Source organism: Balaenoptera borealis, assembly GCF_965194805.1.
Source record: "Balaenoptera borealis genome assembly, chromosome: 19".
In the NCBI taxonomy this organism is placed as follows: Eukaryota; Metazoa; Chordata; class Mammalia; order Artiodactyla; family Balaenopteridae; genus Balaenoptera; species Balaenoptera borealis.
Window position 1 is genome coordinate 61744518 of NC_138878.1, and position 20540 is coordinate 61765057.

A 20540-nucleotide genomic window follows, 5' to 3' on the forward strand; every position below is an offset into this window, starting at 1 on the left:
GCATTTACAGCTTCAGATAATCAAATTTACAAAATGGCTTTATTATATATGAATCCAAGGATTTTTTGGTGACCTTTTCAGAAATAAATATGAAATAAAAGGCTACCTTTTCAGAATTCTGATTAAACTAAACGAAGATTCCCATTTTGGTTCTTTCCACTTAGTGTATATTTATTATTTTCTAATGAAGAACATCCTTAAGCATGAAGATGACATAACATTTTGAACAAAATCAATTTTCTACAGCCATTAAGATCTACAGTCCCCTAAGTATTAAGCTGTATTAAATACCTTAATCTATACAAATGTTCATTTTTCCACAGAATTCAACAACTTTTTCAATAAAGCTGAAAACTCAGAATCACAAGGCAAATTCAGTTGTCAAAAATAATAAGAGCAATTTTATAGTGCTTTCTACATGCCAGGCCCTGTTCTAAGCACTTTACATTTAATCACTCATTTAATCCTCAGTATAGCCTTAATGGGTGGGTACTATGATCTTCATTTTAGAAACGAGAAAACTGAGGTTCAGAGAGGTGCACTCACTTCCCCAACATCACACAGCTGTTAGGGGATTAAAAAAAAAAAAAGTTGATCTTTAATTAGGCAACATATGAGGGTTATCTGAAATGTGAATGTGTGTACCCCAGTAATTCTCATCTGCAACCTAAGTGTCTTAGTCACATTGAAAAGTGATCAAATGAAGCAATAATGATAAGTAAGGCTGCTGGAATCTTCCTACAGAATGTCTGTCTCTAACAGAAAAAGCTTGGACCCTTTAAAATGTCTACGAATGCAAAACAAGAAACAAAGTTCTCTTATGTGATAAATTGCAACCATATCAGTTTTGTTGCTTATTTTGTTATTTAAGCAACACTGACATCGGTTTGCTAAGTGCCAGGCATTGTCCGTGGACAGCAGTTCTTAAACCTTTTGGTCCTGAGACCAAAAATCACTTTACACTCTTAAAAATCACTGAGAACATTTAAGAGCTTTGGTTTATGTGGGTTACATCTATCCATATTTATAGAATTAGAAATTATGACAGAAAATTAACAAAATATTCATTCATTCACTTAAGAATAACAATAGTTAACCTACTGCATGTCAACATATGTCTCTGTTTACTCTCAGGTGCTTCTGCCTCAAGTGGCTTTTAAAAAGTAAGTTTAGGGGGGCTTCCCTGGTGGCGCAGTGGTTGAGAGTCTGCCTGCCAATGCAGGGCACACGGGTTCGAGCCCTGGTCTGGGAAGTTCCCACATGCCGCGGAACGGCTGGGCCCCTGAGCCACAATTACTGAGCCTGCGCGTCTGGAGCCTGTGCTCCGCAACAAGAGAGGCCGCGATGGTGAGAGGCCTGAGCGCCGCGATGGTGAGAGGCCTGCGCGCCGCGGTGAAGAGTGTCCCCACTTGCCGCAACTGGAGAAGGCCCTTGCACGGAAACGAAAACCCAACACAGCCATAAATAAATAAATAAAAAAAAAAAAAAAAAAAAAAAAAAAACGGCCTTCCCTGGTGGCGCAGTGGTTACGAATCCGCCTGCCAACGCAGGGGACACGGGTTCGAGCTCTGGTCCGGGAAGATCCCACATGCCGCGGAGCAACTAAGCCCGTGCGCCACAACTACTGAGCCTGCGCTCTAGAGCCCGCGAGCCACAACTACTGAGCCCACGTGCCACAACTACTGAAGCCCGCGCACCCTAAAGCCCGTGCTCCACAATAAGAGAAGCCACCGCAATGAGAAGCCTGCGCACCGCAACGAAGAGTAGCCCCCGCTCACCGCAACTAGAGAAAGCCCGCGCGCAGCAATGAAGACCCAACACAGCCAAAAATAAAATTTAAAAAAAAAAAAAAAAAAAAGTAAGTTTAGGGACTTCCCCGGTGGTCCAGTGGTAAAGAATCCGCCTTCCAATGCAGGGGACGCGGGTTGCATCCCTGGTCGGGGAACTACGATCCCATGTGCCACGGGGCAACTCAGTCCGCGCACCGCAACTACTGAGCTCGCATGCCTCAATGAGAGAGCCTGTGTGCTGCAAACTACAGAGCCCACGTCCTCTGGAGCCCACGCGCTGCAACAAAAGATCCCATGTACCTCAAAGAAGATCCCGCTTGCAGCAACTAAGACCCGACACAGCTAAAAAAAAAAGTAAGTTTATACTGTATAGCACAGATAACTATATTCAATATCCTATGAGAAACCATAATGGAAAAGAATATTTTACAAAAAGAATATATATATGTATAACTGAATCACTTTGCTGTATAGCAGTAATTAACACAACATTGTAAATCAACTATACTTCAATAAATATACATATATAAATAAAATTTTTAAAAAGAAATAAAAAGTGAGTTTACCTCTCTGAGCCTGTTTCCTCAGGAGCGCCTCTGCCTTTTTTATCTCATAACAATGGCTATGTCAATAAAAAAAAATGTTGCCTGCCATATCGGTAAATAAAGGATGCTGCAGCCATCAAGCCGTTACATTACAGCCGTCCTAATGGTGAGCCCTGAGGGATCTCAAGATAGAAACAGGATGCCAGCCATCAAGCAGTCTACTGCTGCCGCCACCCCACGCCCCACCCCCCTGACGGTGCACCCAGAGGAGACTCAGGAGGAGAAAGCACAGGATACTGGCCCCAGATAGCTGAGGTGCATATCAAAGGAATGATTTCAATGAGCCCAGACTCTTGCATCTTCCCATACATAGAAAAGTGTGGGAGTTCCCTGGTGGCCTAATGGTTAGGATTCCGGGCTTTTACTGCCGTGGGCCAGGTTCAGTCCCTGGTTGGGGATCTGAGATCCTGCAAGCCAGCACGGCTGGGCAAAACAAAAACAAAAACAAGGCACTAAATTCCTTAACTTGAGGTATCTGGGTTTCTTTCTTTCTTTTTTTTTTAAGATTTTTTTTGATGTGGACCATTTTTAAAGTCTTCATTGAATTTGTTACAATATTGCTTCAGCTTTATGTTTTGGTTTTTTGGCCACAAGCCATGTGGGATCTTAGCTCCCTGACCAGGGATCGAACCCGCACCCCCTGCATTGGAAGGCAAAGTTGTTACCGAGTCCAAGCTCGCTCTGCTCGCCCCACGACAGGCCAATAAATCGGAGACGAGGTGTTGAGGCAAAGAATAACAACTTAATTCAGAAAGCTGGCAGACTGAGAAGGTGGCAGACTAGTGTCTCAAAATAACCATCTTATTGGGGTCTGAATGCCAGTTTCTTTTATAGAACAGAGATGGGGAGGGGGTGAGGAAGTAAAGTAAAAAGGCCATTCATTTGGCCTGGCTCGGCCAGCCTGGGGAGGGGATGTATTAATTTCCTTCCTGCAGCCACTCACAGGTGGGCAGGGTCAGGTTGTCTCCCTGTGAGCTGAACAAAGGCACTTTAGTCTAACATTCAGGCAGAGGGGCCGGGTTCCCTGAGGCAGGCCATTATGTATGATTACAATAACAAAAGTGGAGTCAAAATTGACTCTTCCCTGTTACAAAGTCTTAACTACTGGACTTCCAGGGAAGTCCCTGGTTTTCTTTAATTAACAGTACTCTTTTGATGTTCTGACTACCCCGTCTTCGTTGCAAAAACTCCTATATATCCTGGCTCCCCACACCCCCTTGCCTCTTCAGAGCAGTATCTTAGAACGATCTAAGATGCTGTGTCTCTGGCTTAAGTCCCCAGTTTTGTCTGCCAAATAAAACATAATTCTCAACTTTTAGTTTGCGTATTTTTTTCCCCAGGCAACAGCTACTTACCCCTTCCTGATCATTCCCTTAGGATTCAAATCTAAGATAAAAATCTGGCCTAGGTCTTCATTTGGGACCAACTCACCGGCCAGCAACCCAACTGGCTACTAGAATCAGGGATTCTCCCTGGATGCAGTCAGCTCTGGCCATCCGGAGATACACGGAAGCAAAGAAGCTTTTGACTGCAAGTCACACACACACACACACACACACACACACACACACACACAAAGTACAACTGCAAATAACAAAAGATAAAGGATCTGACAAAAGTGACTTACATGGGTTTTTGTTTTGGCTTTTTTTTTTTAACAAAACAATCCAGAAATCAGACATTTCCCAGTTGGAGGAGCTGGGTCTTCTCTTCGTGCTTTGCCACTTTCAGTGTGCGGGCCTTGGCACTCTTGGCCAAGAAATGGCTGCAGCAGCTCCAAGCATCACACTTGCAGGTAATCCCAGACAAAGCAGGTAGAGAAGAAAAGAAGAGGTAGCCCTTCTGCAGTGTTTCATCGAGGGAAGACAGCTTTCCCAGAGGCCTCCAGGCAAATTTCCCCCTGTGTCCCCTTGGCCTGTGGCCTTCCCTTGAGCAACGACTGACAAAAGGGAATGAGGGGGTGTGGCATTGGTTGGCTGCTGCCCCCAAAATCAGAATTCTAGTCCCAAAGTTGATGGCTGGCGGACAGGCCACAGACAGAGTCTGCCCAATAGTCCCACAGGGTCTCCCTCCAACAAACTGGATCAGAGGTCAGGTGGCAGACCCCAGGTTACACACCAAGCAGATAACAGAGGCAGGTTTGAAGCCAGATCTGCAACCAGTTATACCTGGTCCTGCAGGGGCGGCTCTGGGTGTAGAAACACCCCTTCTGGGTCAAACTGGAGGCCAGGAGAAGGGTCCAGGCAGGAGACAAGCTCTGAGCTGAAGCCAAGAAGAGACAGGGCAGAGTCTGGGGAAAGAGGACAGGGCTGGGGACTCATGGGCTTTGGGGGAAGGGGTACAGTGCTGAGGGGTCTGGCCTAGTGACTGGAATATACTAGGGGGCTGTCCCCAAGATGCGGCAGCGGGGGAGGCACGGCTTAGTGGGGGAAGATGCTAAGCTCAGTTTGTGAGGTAGTGGAAAAATCTCTCCCGTCAGAGAAACCGCCAGGACACTGGGGGCTTGGATTTCTGGGCCCTTGAAAATGAAATGGGCTGAACGTGGGGATTCCTGGTTAAGGCCCTAGAGTCCCTGAGTTGCATCATTGGAGATGACACCTAATGGCTTGTTCTTTGGCATTTTATTTCAAAATTGCAGCTAGGAAAAAAAATCAACGGCAGCACCGGTTGATCCGGCCTGAAAACGGAGATGCAGAGTCCGAGTCAAGGTGTATCCTTGACCCAACAACACGGAGCAGCGGGGAGTCCTGGTCCCCAAGGCCTGAGTGGCAGGGCTAGGGGCCAAGACGCCTGGGTCGGGCCCTTATGGCTTTGGGAGTGTAACGTGGGGGCACCGGAAACCCAGGCGTCCCGGCCCGCCGCCTTTTATTTCATATTGCACTTCAGGTGAATCACTGGTACGGAGGCGAAGGTCCAACAGGGACTGGATGCTACAGGTCGGTGGATCCGTGGAGCGGTCCGGCACAGCCCGCAGCATCACACAGGTAACATCCACTCGTGGGCTTTTGTTCCATACTGCGGGATAACAGAGGCGGAGGTGAGAGGAAGCCACACTACAACTCCCAGCAGGCCCTGCGGCGTCCCAGGCTGAGTGCTGGCGAAGTTGCGCCCCAGGACCTCATGGGAAATGTAGTCCACTTCCCAGAAGCCCACCAACAATCACGGGGAGGGAGAGACGTGGCAAGGATGGCGCAGAGGCTCACGGGAGATGTAGTTCTGCAAAGAAGAGTTCTTGTAAGACCCTGAGGGCTCTGGGAAAAAGTCGTTTTCAGCTGAGTCAAGAGGTGTAGTTCTAGGTCCGGATGCACAGGAGTTTACAGACGCTCACAGGAGTGCCAGGAAAGGCAAGATACCTCGGTCCAGACGAATGAAGATACCTCCAGAGGCTTATGAGAGGAAACATTCCTAGGCCACAGAGGGGGCCACGGTCCACAGGCTTGTAGGAGCAAGATTTTTCAGGCCAGAGGAGTAGCCCAGGGCTCCTAGGGATCCTTGAGGATCCGACCTCAGTGGCCAGAAGGCTGGCTTAAGGTCCCAGAAGCTCATGGGATGGGGATTTCTCAAGCCAGGGCTCCAGAGGCGCACAGAAAAGGATCATTTAGCCCCAAGAAGTGTGTTAGGCCACAGAGGCCCAAGGAAAGCAAACTCAATCCCGGGCCCAGAGGCTGATGGGAGGAGCCATTATCAGCCTGTGGGACTATGGGGGAGGGGGAGGGGAGCATCAGTCCAGAGGCTCACGGGACATGAATTTCTCTGCGGAACAAGCATCCAGCCCATTTTCCAGCAAGTGCACCTCACCTGGATCGCCTTCAGCTCCCTGTGGAAGCGGAGGATAAGCTCAGGCCCGTTTTCCATGGTGGGAATGTGGAGGTGCTGGGGAAGAAAGGGCCGTGAGGAGGCGCCCCTCCCCCTTCTTCTCTCTCATGGCCAAAGGCAGCCCTTCCTCACCTTGCCTTGGTACAGGATTCGGTGCACAGGGCAGACCTGGCAAGCGGTGCCTGAACCAAAGACCTCTCGAACCCGGCCGTCCTCCAGCGCCTGCAGGAACTCCTTCATGGTGATCTTACGCTCTGCCACCCGGAACTCACCCTGCGAGGCAAGACACAGATACGTCTGCGCCCGGTGGGCTGCCCTGCTGCAGAGCCCTGTCGCTCCCTCTGTAAGGACAGTGAGAACGACAGAGTCCCCCCGCTCCGCCCCGTCCCGCCGAGGGGTGGGGGGCGGGGGAGGGAAGACATGCCATTGTGCCCCAGCCCCCGCCCCCGACCGCCCCTCCCATACTCTGGCCCCCCAACCTAGCAGTACCCCAGCACTCCGGCCACCCAAAGACACCGTGCCCTCACCCAGGTCCGAGCCAGGTCCAGCAGACTCTGTCGAACTACTCCAGGCAGGATGACACCGTCCAGTGGGGGGGTCACCAGTTCCAGTGCTGGGTCAGGTGTGCGAGATGGGGGCGTTACCTCACACCCTCGGGCACACCCTCCCACCCTCTTAGGAGCCAGCCCACCCACCCCTAACCCCTGAGACCTGCAATCCACTAAGCGTTCTGCTCCCACCCACTTCTGCCAGGGCTGGGCTTGGGTCATGGGTGGGCTCACCCCCATCCTCGTGGGTCCAGAAGACGAAGATGTTCATGGTGCCCACCTCAGTGAGCTGGTGGTCAGGCCCGTACAGCCACAGGACCTGTTCGCACCCCTTCTTTTGGGCCTCCTGCTGCACAAACACGGTGGGCCCGTAATTCCTGGTGGACGGCAACACGGTGGACCAGGGTGAGGCACTCCCATCCTCCCCCAGCGTGGCCGACATGGGTCCTTCCCGACCAGGGCTGACCCTGCTCCTCCCCCACTCACAGCCCTTCCGTGGCTCCCTAGTGGCCCCAGGACAGAACCCCTGGCCGGTAGCCTGGGGTCAAGGCTCTCAATCACCCCTCCTCCATCTCTCCCCTCTCCAGATCACAAGTGCACCACTGTTCCCTCTGCAGATCACCCTCCTCACCCAGTTCCTCAACTGACCAAATCCCCCAATGTCCCTCAAAACCACCTGTGATGTCACCTCCTCTGAGAGGCGTTACTGAACCTCCAGGATGGGTTTCAGGCCTTCTCTGGGCTCTCCCAGTAAACTGGGCCACCTCTGTGTTTTCCCATATCGCCCTGTTTTAACACTCACTGTCTCTCACCCAGAGCGGACCTCACCCCTTGCCTGTTCACAAGCCTCCCATGGCTCCCCACTGCCTCTGGGACAAGATCCCAGCCCTTCAGTCCAGTGTTCAGGGCTGGGCCTGGTCTGGGACTACCTGTTAAGCCTTTTGCAAAAACCAGACTCATTTTTCCTTCCCTGACTCTGCCCCTCCTCCCTGCCCCCACACATGTGTTCTGAGGATTAGAAATTGTTTACCATTTTTGTATCCAGGAAACCATCTCCTCTGTACCCATCAGACCTCTTCTGTGAAGACTTTCACAATGTCCCGGTCACCTCCACCAGAGCACATGCTGCCCCAGATACTGGGGCTCCCACCAGCCTGGGAGCCCCTGGAGGGCAGGGCCCGGATCTGATTCATCTGGGTCCCCCAGCTTCACCCAGCATAGGGCCTGGCCCTCAGGAGACCTCACAAGATGTATTTTGAAAGGACCCAAATGAACTCCCAGCTGGGGCCACACTTGCTGTCCCAACACACCCTTACGCTGCCCTCTGCCTTATCCCCATCCTAAGTCTCCTTGCCCTGCTGAGCCAAGGACCCTGGAAAGACAGATGTACACAGAAAGTCCACACACAGGGTGACGGGCGCTGGAGCCCCAGGGAATTATGGGAGCTGGCGGAGCCTGGGTTTTCAGGGGAGGCTACCTGGAGGAGAGACCAGTGAGCTAAGTGTAAACTTCATTTCTGGAGACTTCCCTGAGGGCCAGTCCGAGTCTCTCCACTTACCTCCACCCAAACCCTTCCAGTCTCTGGGCCGATTTGTCCAGCACTTAGCACACACCCTGGTACCCGCCCCTCCATCCCCGCACCACGGTGCCAATGATAGTACACCCCAACATGCAAGCACAGCGGTCCCCAGCCACGTGAAACAGGACGAGAAGGCCGGTGGACATCCAAAGACACACCTGTGTCTCTGACACCCAGTGCCCCAGACCCGCAGGCGGGGGGCGAGGGACTACTTACCCCCCCAGCTTGCAGTCACCGACCCCACCCACCCAGGCCCGGATGAATGATGGGTCGGCCAGGAGAGAGACGGGACTCAAGGCATCTCCAGGGAAGTACGCGCCCACCGGGCAGAGAATGACGAACAGGAGGGCTCGCGTGGGCTTGCCGACACCTAGCGAGGGCTGAGATGGGCAGAAGCGGGCATCAGGGATCCAGGAGTCCAGGCCCCCGGCCGCTCCCCTGACCCACGTCTGGGTCCCCAGCCCTCCCCTTCAGGAATGCACCCCTCCCCCAAGCGTGGCTCCCCACCCCACCCCCAGCCCTGGGAGCCAGCCCACCTCGTTCCCAATTAACACAGGCCGCACATAGAGGCTGGTGCCGGAGCTGTCGGGAACCCAGGCCTTGTCCACTTCCACCAGCCGGCGGATGCACTGGAGCAACTCGACCTTGTCAAAACTCTGGGCGGGATGAAGACGAGTCAGGGGGCCCTCGCGACCCTGGACCCAGCCCGCCGCTCCCCCTCCCACCCGCTCACCGGCAGGCAGAGGCGCAGGGCCGAGCGCAGCATCCGGTCCATGTTGAGCCAAGGTCGGAAGAGGCGCACGCACTGGTCCCTGCCTTTGAACGCCTTCATGCCTTCAAAGAGCTGCAGGGACAGGCAGGCGGGCGATCAGGGCTCGGGGACCAGCTCAGCCAGCCAGGGACAGAGGCCGATACACAGGGATACAGACACAGAAAAAGGCAGAGAGCGGCGGAAGAGACTAACCTACTAGCACGGGGGGGGGGGGGGGGGAAGAGAGAGAAAAGAACCAGAAAGACCAAGAGAGGAGAGAGCAAAGGGCAGAGGCCAGAGAAAGCAGAACAGAGAGACCCAGAGCAGGGAGAATGCTTTGCTTAAACCCTTCCCATGTTATTAGGACTATTTCTCAGGAATGAGGATGATGTGGAAGTTACTTTCTTTTTAAAATTAATTAATTATTATTATTATTATTATTATTATTTTGGCCGCACCACAGGACTTGTGGGAATCTTAGTTCCCCCACCAGGGATTGAACCCAGGCCCTCAACAGTGACAGCATGGAGTTTGTTTTTTTTTTAAATATTTATTTATTTGGCTGCACTGGGTCTTAGTTGTGGCACACAGGATATTTGTTGCAGCGTGCGGGATCTTTAGTTGCGGCATGCGGGATCTAGTTTGCTGACCAGGGATCGAACCCGTGCCCCCTGCATTGGGAGCGGGGAGTCTTAACCACTGGACCACCAGGGAGATCCCAGAAGTTACATTTTTAAAGAGACTTTGTGGGGATTCAACATCACTAATTATTAGAGAAATGCAAATCAAAACTACAATGAGGTACCACCTCACACCGGTCAGAATGGCCATCATTAAAAGGTCTACAAATAACCAGTGCCAGAGAGGGCGTGGAGAAAAGGGAACCCTCCTACACTGTTGGTGGGAATGTAAATTGGTGCAGCCACTATGGAAAACAGTATGGAAGTTCTCAAAAAACTAAAAATAGAGTTACCATATCATCCAGCTATCCAGACAAGACTCTAATTCGAAAAGATACATGCACCCCTATGTTCATAGCAGCACTGTTTACAATAGCCAAGACATGGAAGCAAACTAAATGTGCATCAACAAATGAATGGATAAAGAAGATGTGGTATATATATATATAATGGAATATTACTCAGCCGTAAAAAAGAATGAAATAATGCCATTTGCAGCAACATGGATAGACCTAGATATTATCATACTAAGTTAAGTAAGCCAGAAAGAGAAAGACAAATACCATATGGTATCATTTATACATGGAATCTAAAATATGACACAAATGAACTTATCTACAAAACAGAAACAGACTCACAGACATAGAGAACAGACTTGTGATTGCCAGGGGGAGGGGGAGTGGGGGAGGGATGGATTGGGAGTTTGGGATTAGCAGGTGCAAATATTATATATAAGAATGGATAAACAACAAGGTCCTACTGTATAGCACAGGGAACCATATTCAATACCTTGTAATAAACCATAATGGAAAAGAATATGGAAAACATATATATATACATATATACATTAATATATAACCGAATCACTTTGCTGTACACAAGAAACTAACACAGCATTGTAAATCAGCTATACTTCAATAAAATTTTTAAAAATACCATGTCCAGGAATTCCCTGGCGGTCCAGTGGTTAGGACTCCATGCTCTCACTGCCAAGGCCCTGGGTTCAATCCCTGGTTGGGAAACTAAAATCCTACAAGCCACGTGGTGCGGCCAAACAACAACAAACAACAACAACAGCCAGGATTTGCTTCCAAATCACACAGAAAGGGTAAAGCGTTAGCGAAGTCCAGAAGAAAGAAGATTGTGACCAACCTGTGCTAACTGATGAAGCAGGGGTTTGGGGGGATGGCGGAATTATTATTATACCTTTATGTTTTGAAATTTCCCATAATAAAAACTTTTTAAAAGAATAATTTAAAAAAGTTGGTCCCCACCCCCGCGCTATTGTTCTCAGGAGAAAGCCCAAAACCTCCCCTTGGCCTTCCAGGCCCCACAAGGTCTGGCCTCTCTCATCCCCAGCCTCCTATACTCAACGACTACCGCTGCCTGCTGGGCCTCCGTTGCTGCCACCATGATGCAGCCTCACTCCCAGACAGGTCAGGGCACCCTGATTCCTCCCCCATGGTTTCATTTTGCTTCTTTAATGTCTGTTTCACTAGAGACCCGAAGTGCCAGGGACAGGGACCAGACCTGAAGTGTCGCTAGAGAACCACCACTCCCAACCCCACTATGCCCAGGGCAGTGCTGGGCTCATAGTAGGCTTCTGTTGACTGAATGAATAGATGAATGAATAAAGAATGCAAAATTGGGCTTCCCTGGTGGCGCAGTGGCAGAGCATCTGCCTGCCAATGCAGGGAAACGGGTTCGAGCCCTGGTCTGGGAAGATCCCACATGCTGCGGAGCAGCTGGGCCCGTGAGCCACAATTACTGAGCCTGCGTGTCTGGAGCCTGTGCTCCGCAACTAGAGAGGCCGCGATAGTGAGAGGCCCGCGCACTGCAATGAAGGGTGGCCCCCACTTGCCGCAACTAGAGAAAGCCCTCGCACAGAAACGAAGACCCAACACAGCCATAAATAAATAGATAAATAATAAAGAGTGAGGATTTAAAAATTTTTTAAAAAATTTTTAAAAAAAAAGAATGCAAAATAAACGAGAATAGTCGGAATATTTTGGAAAAAATTTTAAAATAAGGGCAAGAGGTAGGAGGGGGAAGTACCTTATCAGATATTAAAACAGCTTATACACCTACAACACTTAAAACAAAGTGACACTGATATATGAATTGACAGATTGAACAATGGAAGAGACTAGAAAGTGCATTAGAGTGTAACTGAATCACTTTGCTATACACCTGAAACCAACACAACATTGTAAACCAACTATATTTCAATAAAAATTTTAAAAACGTGATTAATTCAGTTAAATGGTGCTGAACAACCAAATATCCATCTCTGGAAAAAACAAAAATTAAGTTGGATCCCTATCTCATACTTCACATCAGGAAAAATTCCAGGTGGATTAAAGGTTTAAATGAAAAAAAATTTTTTAAATCATAAAAGCAACAGAAGAAAACAAAAGATGACCGTTTTATACTTTGAACTGGGGATGGTGTTCTAAATAAGACAAATCACAGAAACCAAAAAGAAAAGATTGATACATCTCACTGCACAAAAATAAAACGAACTGGGCAGAGACTTTCAACACATATCACAAATGGTTTAGCTAATATACAAAGTACTCCTACAAATAAACAAATATTGAAACCCACCCTGACAGAAAAATAAGCCAAGAAAATGGACAGTTCACAGAAAGGAACTAAAAATGGCTCTTATGCTTGTGAAAAGATGGTCAACTTCATAATTAGGGGGAAAATGCAAGTTAAAATTACTTTGAGGTACCTTTAAAACCACTTAGGAGATTGGAAGAGATCTAAAAGTTTGACAAGGGTCACCCAGGGTATGGGGAAAACAGGGCCGACTGGTTAAGTGTGGAAATCGACACAACTTCTGTAGAGGTGACTATGATTCAACATCTGTCACAATTACAAGCACACACACCCTTTGAGCCAACAGTTGCAGAAACTGAGAGGAGAGACACACTTGCTCTTAAGGAAGTGAGGTGTTTCCTGGTTTATTGTAATGCTGTTTATAATAGCACAAGACTGGAAACAACCTAAGTGTCCAACGATAGGGGACTGTCTAAACAAGGCGTTGTTAGGATGGAATACTACACAGCAGCAAAAAGGAGGAAAAAGCTCTTCAAGGGCTGCTCAAGAATCCCCAGGCTACATTAACAGAAGGAGGCAGGATGCCAAAGAGTGAGCGTACCATATGCTGACTTTTATGGGGGAAGAATGGAGTGAGACAGTTATACACATCCGTGTTGCCATCCGGAAAGCAGAACTCTGGAAGGACCCAGGAACTGGAACTGAGTGGGGGGCTGCTTCAGGGAGGGCAGTGAGGTGGCTGGGGGGCTGGGGAGGTATATTTGTTCCCTCTTTTTTTGAACTGTGTAAATATATGAATATATGACCCCTTTTTCAAAAGAGGTGTTTTTGATTGAAAAACACTCCAGTAAAATTAAAAGTTTAAAAATACGGAGAGGAACTCCCTGGCGGTCCAGTGGTTAGGACTCGGCGCTTTCGTTGCTGGGGCCCCGGGTTCGATCCCTGGTCGGGGAACTAAGATCCTGCAAGCCGCGTGGCCAAATAAATAAATAAATAGATAGATAGATAAATAGATAAATAAATAAAAATAAAAATACGGGGATATAAGGACAGAAGGCAGATTAATGGTTGGCAGGTGCTGGGGTCAGGGGCTTGGGGAGTGACTCCTTGATGGGTGTGGGGTTTCTGTTTTGGGTGATGAAAAAGCTCTGGAATTAGAGAGTGGAAATGCTCTCTGCCCAACATGGGGAATGTACTAAATGCCACTGAACTGTAGACTTTCAAATGGTTAAAATGGTACATTTTATGTTATCTGTATAATTATGTATGTGCATTATTACCACGATAATAAAAAATAACAACACAAGTGGTTGGGTGTTATTCTACACAGTCCCCAGAGTCAGGATGACATGCGGATGTAATTTCCTGTGCCCTCAGCTGGCCTCAGGTCCCCAGGCGTCCTGTGTGAGAGGCATCACAAAGAACGTTATGTTTTGGATGCCAGGGCCTTAGTTCAACCCATTCATCGGCACTCACTCTACTAAAGTAAAAGTACTGGGTCCCCAGCCGGAGAACATCCTGGTGTGTTGGGCTGAAAAGGGAGGTAAACAAATGGTGGTCTCCAAAAGCCACCTTCCTGGGGGGATCTGTGGACATGTCCTGACTGTCCGTCCTTCGCATCTAACTGCTCTCCAAGCTGGGTCTCCTCTGCACCGAACTGATCGGTTCTAGTCAAATGTCCCAAGTAGGTGGGAAGAAGAAAACTGTCAAAATTATGAAAGGAAAAGAAAAAAAAGGAAAACATCCCTAATGTCACAGAACCAAATGCCCTAAGGGACAGAACCTGCAAACCAGCTAGTAGAACTGCAACGTGTTCATTCAAATTTTGTCACAATTAAAGCTTCCACAGAAAGACCTTGCTTTCGGCCATAGCATGAAGTCTGAAACCAAATGCCTCTGGGTCTCTCCTCACGGGTCCCTCACCAAGTCCTGTAAAGTCGATCCTCCTCCTGTGTCCCCGTATGGGGACAGTCCCGTGGTCTACATGGTCACCTGACTAAACCTCTGGGCACTGTCCTCGGCCCTCCCTGCTCTTCTCTCGCCCAACCGGCCAAATCCCTCGTGTCCCTGAATCTCTCCGCCCCTGAATCTCTTTGCCTCCTGGCCTCCCCCCCAGCTCTGGACCGAGCGCATCCACCACATGGCCTGAGAGGGGTCTTTCTCTACCTGCTCCATGCCTGTTCGGAGCCCTCCAGGGCTCCCAATACCCTTGACAAGATCCCAGCTCCTCTGTGGTCCTGATGACATCTTCAGCCACCCCTACCAGGCTCCAACCCCATGCTTCCCCCCAGACATGCTGGGCTCTTCTTTGTACTATGTCTGTACTGATGTCTCTTCTCCCTCTAAGAGCCTAAGCTCCCCTCTTTGCAGGAAAGACCCCACTTCCTGTCAAATTAGAGGTAGGGTGGGCATTCCTCCTCTGGTCTCCCACAATGCCTCGGCTGCCTCCATCTGAGCACAGATCCCACTGGGTGGGGTTTTCAAGCGAAGAAGCTGGGTCTGCTCATCTCGGGGAACCCTGCATCACCCAACACGGGGCCTGGAACATGACAAGCCTCAGAAAACGGATGAGGAGTGCACGGAAATGAGAAACACACAAAAAGCAAACCCAGGGAGGTAAACCCAGCAAGAGACACGGCAAGAGGGTAGAGATGCGGACAGAGATGGGGATGGAGGGCAGCCGCCCTGCCACCTGCAGGGAGTAGTGGAGAGCGGAGCAGGCCGGGTGCAGTGTGAGGTTCTGGAAGGGCTGGATTCGGGGCTGGCCCCAGCCCTTCTCCCGGTTCCATTCCACCATCAGCATGTGGTCGGTGAATGTCTTGCCGAACAGCAGGGGCTTGCTGGGGTCAGGCTTCTTATGAGGCTCCTGTGTCATCTCCAGCTGCAGGTCTGCAGCCTGAGAAAAGACAGGTGTCCTGGAATCCAACCACAACCTCCAATCTAAAAAACTAAAAACTTAGCCCCACGAATCCCTGGGGCTAAGACCCAGTGAGAAGAGGGAACTGTAGCCCCAGAGCCTTCTGGGACATGTGGTTTCTTCTCTTTCCCACGGCCTGATGGCAGGCAATTAGGCTACCCCATTGCCACCCACCTTCACCTTTGGACCTTGGACCTTTTGGAGATGCCCAAATCCAGCCCCCAGCCCTTGCCTCCCTCAGACCCAGTGGTCCAGGCTCCCAGCCCCTCTTCCTTGAGATCCAAAAGTATAGTCCCCTCCTGTCACCTTGAAGCTGGATGAGTCATATCTTCTGGGACCACACAGAAGCCAAGGGACAGGGAGAAATTTTCGGGTCCAAATCTGGGGGTGGGGACAGAAGTAAGAAAGGTGGTGAGGCCAGCAGACAGAGAGGGCAGGGGCCCCTGGCACCATCTTTGCCACCTCCTGCACTTGGCAGGTCCCTCTGGCTGGCTCTGTCCCAGGCCCAGTACATTCTAGACAGGGCACGTGGCCCTGGCCAAGTCCCTTCCCCCGTCCTGATCAGCATGTAGCAGGAGGAAATCCCAAAGGAGGCCAAGTCCCCTCCCTACTCCCACGAGGGCCATCCGATAAAGAGCTGAATCAGCTCCCATCCCTTCCTCCATGCTGGGGCAAAGTCAAACACAGGCGCCTCCTACCACAGGGAACTTTAGCCCCAGCCCTGAGACCAGATCAGACAGAGGACGACACAGGAAGGTGTGCAGGTACGTGAAGGCCTCCCCGGGGGACCCAAATCCTGAAAAGAGTTAGAGAAGTGATGGGCCTATAGGTCATGCTTCCCCAGGACCCAGGAGCAGGGCCCCCAGGCCCCTCCCCCTTCAGAGCCAGGATTCCAGGCCCCCAGCCTGATCCTCCCTTAGATCCAGGATTCCAGAACCCCAGTCCCTCCTCCCTCAGATTCAGGATCCAGACCCCCAGGCCCTCCTCCCTCAGACCCAGGATCCAGACCCCCAGCCCCTCCTCCCTCAGACCCAGGATCCAGGCCCCCAGCCCCTCCTCCCTCAGACCCAGGATCCAGGCCCCCCGCCCCTCCCCCCTCAGCCCCAGGATCCAGGCCCCCCAGCCCCTCCCCCCTCAGACCTAGGATCCAGGCCCCCGGCCCCTCCTCCTTCAGACCCAGGATCCAGGCCCCCCCCGCCCCTCCTCCCTCAGACCCAGGATCCAGACCCCCAGCCCCTCCTCCCTCAGACCCAGGAGTCCAAGTCCTTCTCTTTCAGGGTATTAGATCAACTGGGCTCAGCTTACCTGAAGCCCCAATCCCACACCCTGGACACCAGCAGTTCCAATTCCCTTCAGTTCCCAGGGCTGAGGGGCAGCCACATGGACCTGAGGACCACCCCGGTCATCAAGAGACACTGCTCAGATGAACACTTCCCTTGTGGTCCTGCCCGAGGCCAGCAGGGGAGAGCAGGTCTGGCTGTGTCCAGCAGGATGGCTTCTCCCCAGTGGTCTCTGACCTCATAATACTCCTTTCCCCAGCCTGGTGGTAAGGCAGCTGTGTCAGGAGGTTTGGGGGAGACAGAATAGCCTAGCCTGCTCCTGCCCTGTGAGCTGGGGGAACTGAGAACAGATGTGAATGGCAGAAGTCACTGGTCAGTAGGTGAGTCATGAGGAGAGGGGGGCTGCGGAGTTGTAATGTCCTAAAGTCTAGGCCATGAAGTCTGAGGAGTGGTCCTGAATGGTATGGGGCCCAAGAGCTTCTGGGATGATCAGAGTGTGGGTGTGGGTCCTGGGCATGGCCTCTAGGTGGCGCTGTGTAGCCTGCCCAAGCCACTGGCCAGCTTCTTTCCAAGAGGGGACAGGACACCCACGGAATGGAGAAAATTGGGATATGCAGGGCGGAGGCAGCCAGCATGTGGGCAGGAAAGCAGCCCTCAGACTCAGAGGGAGGCCGAATGGGAAAAAATAGGGAAGCGCAAGAATGAGAAAGAGAGGCATGGAAATAGAAAACTTTAAAGAACAGAAATCAAGGCCAAGAGATGCCAAAATAGATATGATCATAAAGAGAGATCGAAACTGAGACAAGAGACAAGAGGGAGAGAAATTCAGACAAGGTAAAGCCCAGAGAAATCAAGAAAAAATAATGAAGGCAGGATAAACAGAAGCCATGAGAGAGGGAACAGGAAAAAGGAGAGAAACAGACCAAGACCCAACTTCAGGTGACAGCACGAAGTGAAAGGGAGACCTAGGGAAATGAGGAAACACTGGGAGAGACAGAGCAATGCCAACAGCTGGAGAGAAACTGTCTCAGTGATACTTGGAGACAGAGATATCCAGGAGAGACAGAGAGGAGAGGCAGAAAAACACACCCACAAGGCAGAGAGAAGGTGCCAGGCACTGTTTCCAGATTATAAATCTGTACTGGCCATAAAGACCCTGTCACACTGGGAGAATCTGCCTTCATCCTCCCCAGGACATTTTTCTGGGGGCAGGGGTCTCACTTCAGTTCGGGGAAGGTGCCCCACCAGCTGATACCCCAAACCATGGGGGGAGGGAATTGGGCCCAAAGGAGATCTCAGATGATAGATGAGCCTTTGGGACAAAGAGTGTAAAAGGATTGGGGTTGAATCAGGAAATGAGAAATGGTTCCGAGTGTGGTGGGGTATGCACAGGGCAGGGCTCTGTAATATGATGGAACCTCCATTGACCCAGTCACAGCCCAGGGCTGACCTACCAACACAGCCCAGGAGTGTCATCATCAAAGCCTAGATTGTCCCAATCACAGCCCAGGCCTGTCTCAGTCATTGAGACTCAGAAAGTAAACATCTGTCCTGCTATCCATCAGGCTGGGATAAAAGTCCCAGATAAAGTCAGGTGCAAAGTTAACAGGAACCACTTCTCCCAACGTTATGCTACAGCTGTCAAGGGTTGTAAAGATCCCCTTCTTTGAGTTGTTATTGTTTTCTTCCTCACTGAGAAGTCCTGTTCTCTAAAATCACAGACTCTCGGAAGCTCTGCCTGTTGACATCCTATCAGTAATAATGGAGGGTACCACTCTCGCCTGGAGGATCTCCGTCACTGACAATGAGATGCTGCCTCGATTTCCAACCCAGGTGCAGAGTTTCAGATAAGGGGTTTCGGGGACACAACATTCTACTTCTATCTTTAGTTCCAAGAAAATAGGGCCTTGGGTCCAATTCCCAGTCCAGACCTGAGACTGAACTCTGTGCCTTCATCCTACTCCCACTCCAGAAGTTCTGGGCGCCTTATCCCGGCGCTCCCAAAGGCTGACTATTCCCTCCTAATCCATCCCGCCAACCCAACCCCATGCTTCTCCCATTACCGTCTCCTCCTCCATGTATCCTTCCTTATATGTCCCATCTGGGTCCCCTTCCCACCGATTACCTCTCTCCCTTCACCCCCTCTTAAAGCCTCGTGCTCCTTCCAAGGGGCCCCCTCCTCCTCGGCCCCGCAGCGGAACCCGAGTGCGGGAGGAGCGGCGCCGCGCCGGACTGGCCACCGGAGAGGGGTCCGCCCGGAAGTGCGCCGCACCGCAGGGCTCCCTAGCCCCCGGCACTGGGCCGCGAACCCACCTGCCTCAACGCCGCTGCAGCCATGGTCTGTGAGGCAGGTATCTGTGCCCGCCCAGGGCGCGGCCCGGGAGAAAGACGTTCCTGCCCCGCCCCGCTCACGCCTCCTCCCGTGGGATGGCTGCCCGCCTACCACCAAAGGCCGGCCTGGCCTTCCCAGTTACAGGGCGCCCGCGGGGAGCTGGGCCCTGCTGCAGAGCGCATGCGCTGGAACCCGCGAGGCGAAAGGAGTACGTGGAAATACACCCTCCTCCCAGCCCCCACGCTACAGCGTGCATTCAAAGGTTTTCAAAAATGCATTTCAGTAAGTATAGTACTGTTGTGGAGCGCTGAAGAGGATAAGCAACCCGAGGGAAAAGAGGGGAAAGGCAAGGAGCAGAAACCTTCACATACCACGATTCTTGGTGAAAAGCAAAAGCACACTATAAATGTCGGTGGGCGCAGATATTATGTAAAAATGCACCGTTAAAGGGAAAGGACTCTGAAGAGGGTGGCAGGTAGGGATGAAGGGGGAGCTTCACTCTGTCCAGATACTTCCCTGTTTGAATATAGGTTTTCTTTCCAACGAGAAGATATATGTGTATTCTTTGTAACTTTTTGAGGTATAAACACATACTCGGTTCACCATGCCTCCTTCCAGCTCCCTTCATCAGTGACACCCGAAAATTTTCAATCCCCCAGTTCATCAATGAGCTTCAATGAGCAGCCCGTAGAGCAGGATTTCCTGGTTACTCCCCTTAAAGAGTGTCTCCCCAACTTCATGACCCCCAGAGGCAGAGTTAGACGATTACAGCCCCTCAGGATCCCTCTAATCGCTAGCATTCAAACCTGCACCAGTGTCCCCTACATCGTGCTCCGCGGTCACTGTGCCCCCCAAACCTTCCGTGGTCAGAGTTCCCCCAACTCCTGCATCCAGGTTACTGTGACACCAAAATATTGTTCCTCCTCTATCCTCAAACTCCGGTCCCTAGGTCACTGAGTCTGCGTAATTCTACCCTGGGACATTTTGCTCCCAAATTCTGTTCCCCAGTCCTAAAAGCCACAGGCCCAGCCAGTCAAATTCTGACCCCTCCCCCGCAGGGTGTCTCCCTGTTTTCCTTCCCTCCTCCCCAGTCCTCCCCCACCTCCTCGGCTGGAAGCAGTCAGGGCGCGGCGCCGAGACAGCGCCCGCCTCCGCCACGGCCAATCAGCGATTGCCTCACACGCCCCCACCACCCCCACCGCCGCGGCCAATCCGCAGCAGCGATGCAGCTCCACCTCCACACTTGGGGGACTTACCCCAACTGGGCCCCTCACCCCACCTCGGGGAACCGAGTCCGCTTCCTCCCAGCTCGGGAGTCCACGCCCCTTAGTTTCCTCCTCCCTCCTCCCTAGTTTCCTCCTTCCCAAACCCAGGAGTCCGGCCCCCAAGCCTTTCCTCCCTCTGACCCGGGAGTTTCAACCCCCCCGGCTTTCTCTTCCATCAGGACTTTTGGTGCTGGCCACCCTCCTACTCCGCGGGCAGCAAGGTCAAAACTCCTTTTCCCTAAGGGCCAAGAATAAAGCGCAGATCTTTTTGCTTTACCTCCTCCATTATCTCCTAATCGGAGCTTAATTTACTCTCCCCTACGGGCCTTTTTAATTAGCGTGCTGGCGAAGCCGACCTGCAATACTTTTCCCAGGAGACCCTGGCTGCAGGCTCCTGCCGCAAAGCCTGCCG

The 20540-nt window shown here is 51.3% G+C and overlaps 1 protein-coding gene and 2 long non-coding RNA genes across 7 annotated transcripts; 2 read left to right on the plus strand and 1 right to left on the minus strand.

Annotated features, from left to right (window-relative positions):
• Positions 1 to 4997: 4997 nt before the first annotated feature.
• BCAT2 (branched chain amino acid transaminase 2) lies at positions 4998 to 20165 on the minus strand. 5 transcript variants are annotated; one of them, XM_082368660.1, is made up of 11 exons: positions 20120 to 20165; positions 15558 to 15632; positions 15027 to 15230; positions 9072 to 9182; positions 8875 to 8994; positions 8555 to 8718; positions 6994 to 7136; positions 6739 to 6824; positions 6344 to 6484; positions 6194 to 6268; positions 4998 to 5410 (listed from the first exon to the last, which is right to left on the minus strand). In XM_082368660.1, the coding sequence occupies exons 3-11, from the start codon at positions 15207 to 15209 to the stop codon at positions 5372 to 5374; spliced, it is 1062 nt and encodes a 353-aa protein (XP_082224786.1). In that variant the 5' UTR covers positions 15210 to 15230; positions 15558 to 15632; positions 20120 to 20165; the 3' UTR covers positions 4998 to 5371. The 5 variants fall into 5 exon arrangements, with proteins under 5 accessions (XP_082224786.1, XP_082224784.1, XP_082224783.1 ...); XM_082368658.1 differs by lacking the exon at positions 20120 to 20165 and adding an exon at positions 19670 to 19793; XM_082368657.1 differs by lacking the exon at positions 20120 to 20165 and adding an exon at positions 18845 to 19421.
• LOC309617074 lies at positions 9189 to 10521 on the plus strand. Its single transcript, XR_014237745.1, has 2 exons — positions 9189 to 9695; positions 9912 to 10521. It is a non-coding gene; the product is annotated as an uncharacterized lncRNA (long non-coding RNA).
• On the plus strand, positions 15640 to 18650 carry LOC309617069. Its single transcript, XR_014237739.1, has 3 exons — positions 15640 to 16015; positions 16791 to 16911; positions 18253 to 18650. It is a non-coding gene; the product is annotated as an uncharacterized lncRNA (long non-coding RNA).
• Positions 20166 to 20540: the final 375 nt, after the last annotated feature.

Bases quoted from the DNA above. Each gene is read 5' to 3' on its own strand.
- BCAT2 (XM_082368657.1), bottom strand. From the start codon at position 18,868: ATGGCTGCAGCGGCGTTGAGGCAG. The intron at 15,633-18,844 runs GTGGGTTCGCGG...CCCCACCCCCAG, and splicing joins CTGCAGCGGCGTTGAGGCAG to ATTTGGACCCGAAAATTTCT. The intron at 8,719-8,874 runs GTGGGCTGGCTC...TGCCCATCTCAG, and splicing joins CTGTGTTAATTGGGAACGAG to CCCTCGCTAGGTGTCGGCAA.